Below are 3354 nucleotides of genomic sequence, written 5' to 3'. Positions count from 1 at the left end.
AACCAAATCGGAGCTGTACAACATTTACACCGCCAGCCAACCCAGAGCTCCAACAACGGCGCCATCTGCAAAACCAAAAGCCTCTGCCAAGATACGAAACACCACGATCTCCCAACACCAGGCAGCGACCACTCCAACCGCACCGAGGAAGAGGCGCCGTTCACAGAGCAAGCATCGACGGCCCGCGGCCAGCTTAGGCCACGCCCCGGACCACGCGGATACCAGCAACCAGATGGACGCAAGATCACCCGAGTCCAGCTCATCCGACGACCCCACGCTGACTCTCCACCGCCACGGCAGCGCGAGCACGCGCCTGCCAGCGGCAACTTTTCCTACCCTATCAGGCTATCCTCCTTCCCACTTTCCCTCCGGGCTCTGGCCTGCAGCCCCAATGCCATCAGATGCCGCGAGGTTGCCTCCGGCACAGGCGCAGGGCCAAACCTTTTTCACTTTTCCTATTACCACAGGCTCTGGAGCCGCACAAAGCGCGATGCCACATCCGCACGCGGTTCCAGCAGCCGCAACCTTCCCGCCCACACTATCCAGCTCTCGCACCGCTTTTACCCTCCACTCTGCAACACCCATGGCCATACCCCCAAACGCCCCAGCCCTAGAACCTCCCCCAGTAGCTGGTAGCATAAGGGATCAGATCCTCGCAGGAGCCGACATCGACCTCTTCACCCTCCTATCTCCCATCCCTCCAACCCCCACTGATCGCCACATCAATTGCGGCCATTTTTACCGTCACTTTAAAAAACACCGCACATAACCACTCACGACTATTGTCATTCACCGAGTTCACTATTGCATTTACACGCTACACGGACATAATATGCACCACCTTTCCACACAGGAGACGCGAGCTTAGCGACTATCTCGCAATTGTCGCTGAGCTCGCGCTGTCATACGGAGGAACCCATTTCTACACCTACCACAAGCTTTTTTCCGCAAAATGCGCCATAAGAGTCGCCCAGTGGAACCAATGTCCATATTGGGGAGCCCTCGACAACGAACTCCATAATAGGATATTCACCGGATTCCACAACAATTCCTGCGCCGTCTGCCGATCACTGACCCACTCAACCACAGCATGCCCCCAAATCAACCCCTCCATTCCGCCCTGCCCCGTACCGCAGCAGGAAAAATCAACCAGCTACGTTCCCCGCACAAGCACCCGTTCCGCACCACCAGCCAACTACCGCAACCGGACCAAGAACCAAGTCTGCCTGAATTTCAACCACAGCACCAGGCACCGTTGTAATTATTTGCATATTTGCGGCGGCGCCCATGCCCGCTTTATATGCCCTGTGAAAAAATCAGCAAATAAAAATTACAGAAACTACCTCTCGACTCCCGTGAACATTCATTACCTTTCTCTAGAATTGTCACAACACCCCGACGCTAATTTCTCAGAGTTTCTACTGTCAGGGCTTAAACACGGCTTCAACCCCGGTGTCGAAAGCCTCCCATCCGAGAGCACCACCTGCGCAAACCTCCAGTCCGCCCTCGCCGAACCAGAAATAGTCGACAATTTAATCAAGAGCGAAACCGACGCAAATTTCATGATAGGTCCATTCCACAAACCCCCTTTCAGCGTTTTCCGCATCAGCCCCATTGGCATAGCAACCAGAAAATTTTCCGGTAAAAAACGTCTAATTATCGACCTCTCATCACCACATAATTCCACAATCCCAAGCATAAACAGCATCATACCACTCGAAGAATTCTCCCTCCACTACCACGACATCGAACAAGCAATAACCCTGATCAAAAAAGCAGGGCGCAGCGCATGGCTAGCCAAAGTCGACATCACCTCCACTTTTAAAATAATGCCGATTCACCCAGATTTCTGGCACCTATTCGGAATTCGTTGGAACCAAAAGTTCTATTTTTCCGTCCACCTGACCTTCGGATGCCGAAGCAGCCCAAAAATTTTCGACATGTTGTCAGAAGCAATCTGTTGGATTCTGTCCAACAACTACGCAATTCCATACATCATTCACCTACTAGACGATTTTCTAATAATCTCCCCTCACAACTCCATCCCAGCCGCCCACCTCTCGATAGTCCAAAAGCTTTTTGCTAAACTCGGGATCCCGCTCGCACAAGAAAAAAACGCAGGTCCAAGCACATCCATAGAGTTTCTAGGAATCAATTTAGATTCGGAAAAATTTCAAGCTTCCCTACCTAAAGAGAAAATCGACAGGATCATTCTGGTCGCCACCTCTCTCATAGATAACCCCAACTGCTCCAAACGCGAACTGCTTTCCATCCTCGGCCACCTTAACTTCGCCGTACGCATCATCCCGCAAGGTCGCCCTTTCATCTCCCACCTCCTCTCACTCGCGTCTTCCGTTCCCGCACTCGAGGACCAGTTATCCCTTACCAACGCATGCCGCAACGAACTGAGTCTGTGGATAACTTTCCTGAAACAATGGAACGGTCTCTCCTTTTTCTACAACGATATGATTTTAAACCCAGAAGACATCCAATTGTTTACCGACGCAGCCCCATCCGTCGGTTTCGGAGGGTATTACCAAGGGCGCTGGTTCGCATCCACATGGCCTCCCCAACTACAAAATCTCCCCCAGTCTTCCTCGTCCTCGGCGCTGTTCGAGCTCTACCCATTAGTCATCTCAGCCTTTTTGTGGGGGAAAGAATGGTCAACCAGCAGTATTTCAGTTTACTGCGACAACGAAGCAGCCGTGCATTGCATCAACAAAGGCCGTTCACACTCCCTCACACTAACGCCTTTGATAAGAAGACTAACTTGGATATCAGCTTGCGACCAATTCATAATAACCGCAAAACACATCCCCGGGTCAAAAAACCAAATAGCAGATTCACTCTCCCGCTTCGCTTTCAAGAAATTCAGGCAGCTGGCACCGGAAGCGGACCTACACCCCACCCCAGTACCTCCCTATTCGGAACTCATAGTCCCTTAGACCACCCGCCGAAGCCCATTCCCAACGCCTCCCTCAACAGCATCACCTTCTAAGCCAGGAACCTCCAACCATACAAAAAACCCCAAACCCACAGCCAGCCAGAAACACACAATCCTAACAAAGAGCACAACCAACCCTCACCAACCAAATTGTAAATCCCTGTCTGCCGCCAACCGCCCACACACACCACCAACCCACAGCCACAGAGTCAAACCAGCAGAGGTCTTCTTTCTTATTTTCCACACTGCCGCAGCAGTGCCACCCCAGCAGGGGTCCTCACCTACATCTCACACTGCCGCAGCAGTGCCACCCCAGCAGGGGTCCTCACCTACATCTCACACTGCCGCAGCAGTGCCACCCCAGCAGGGGTCCTTACCTATATTTCACACTGCAGCAGCAGTGCTTCCCC

General features: G+C 52.4%; 1 protein-coding gene across 1 annotated transcript; it reads left to right on the top strand.

The window, feature by feature from the left end:
• Positions 1 to 1090: 1090 nt before the first annotated feature.
• LOC130414700 (uncharacterized) lies at positions 1091 to 2945 on the top strand. Its single transcript, XM_056740711.1, has 2 exons — positions 1091 to 1220; positions 1381 to 2945. Exons 1-2 carry the CDS (start codon positions 1091 to 1093, stop codon positions 2943 to 2945), a joined length of 1695 nt encoding a protein of 564 aa, XP_056596689.1.
• Positions 2946 to 3354: the final 409 nt, after the last annotated feature.

This window comes from Triplophysa dalaica, chromosome 24 (genome assembly GCF_015846415.1).
Source record: "Triplophysa dalaica isolate WHDGS20190420 chromosome 24, ASM1584641v1, whole genome shotgun sequence".
In the NCBI taxonomy this organism is placed as follows: Eukaryota; Metazoa; Chordata; class Actinopteri; order Cypriniformes; family Nemacheilidae; genus Triplophysa; species Triplophysa dalaica.
The sequence above is the reverse complement of the archived record's forward strand: the minus strand, read 5'-3'. Positions and strand labels throughout refer to the sequence as shown.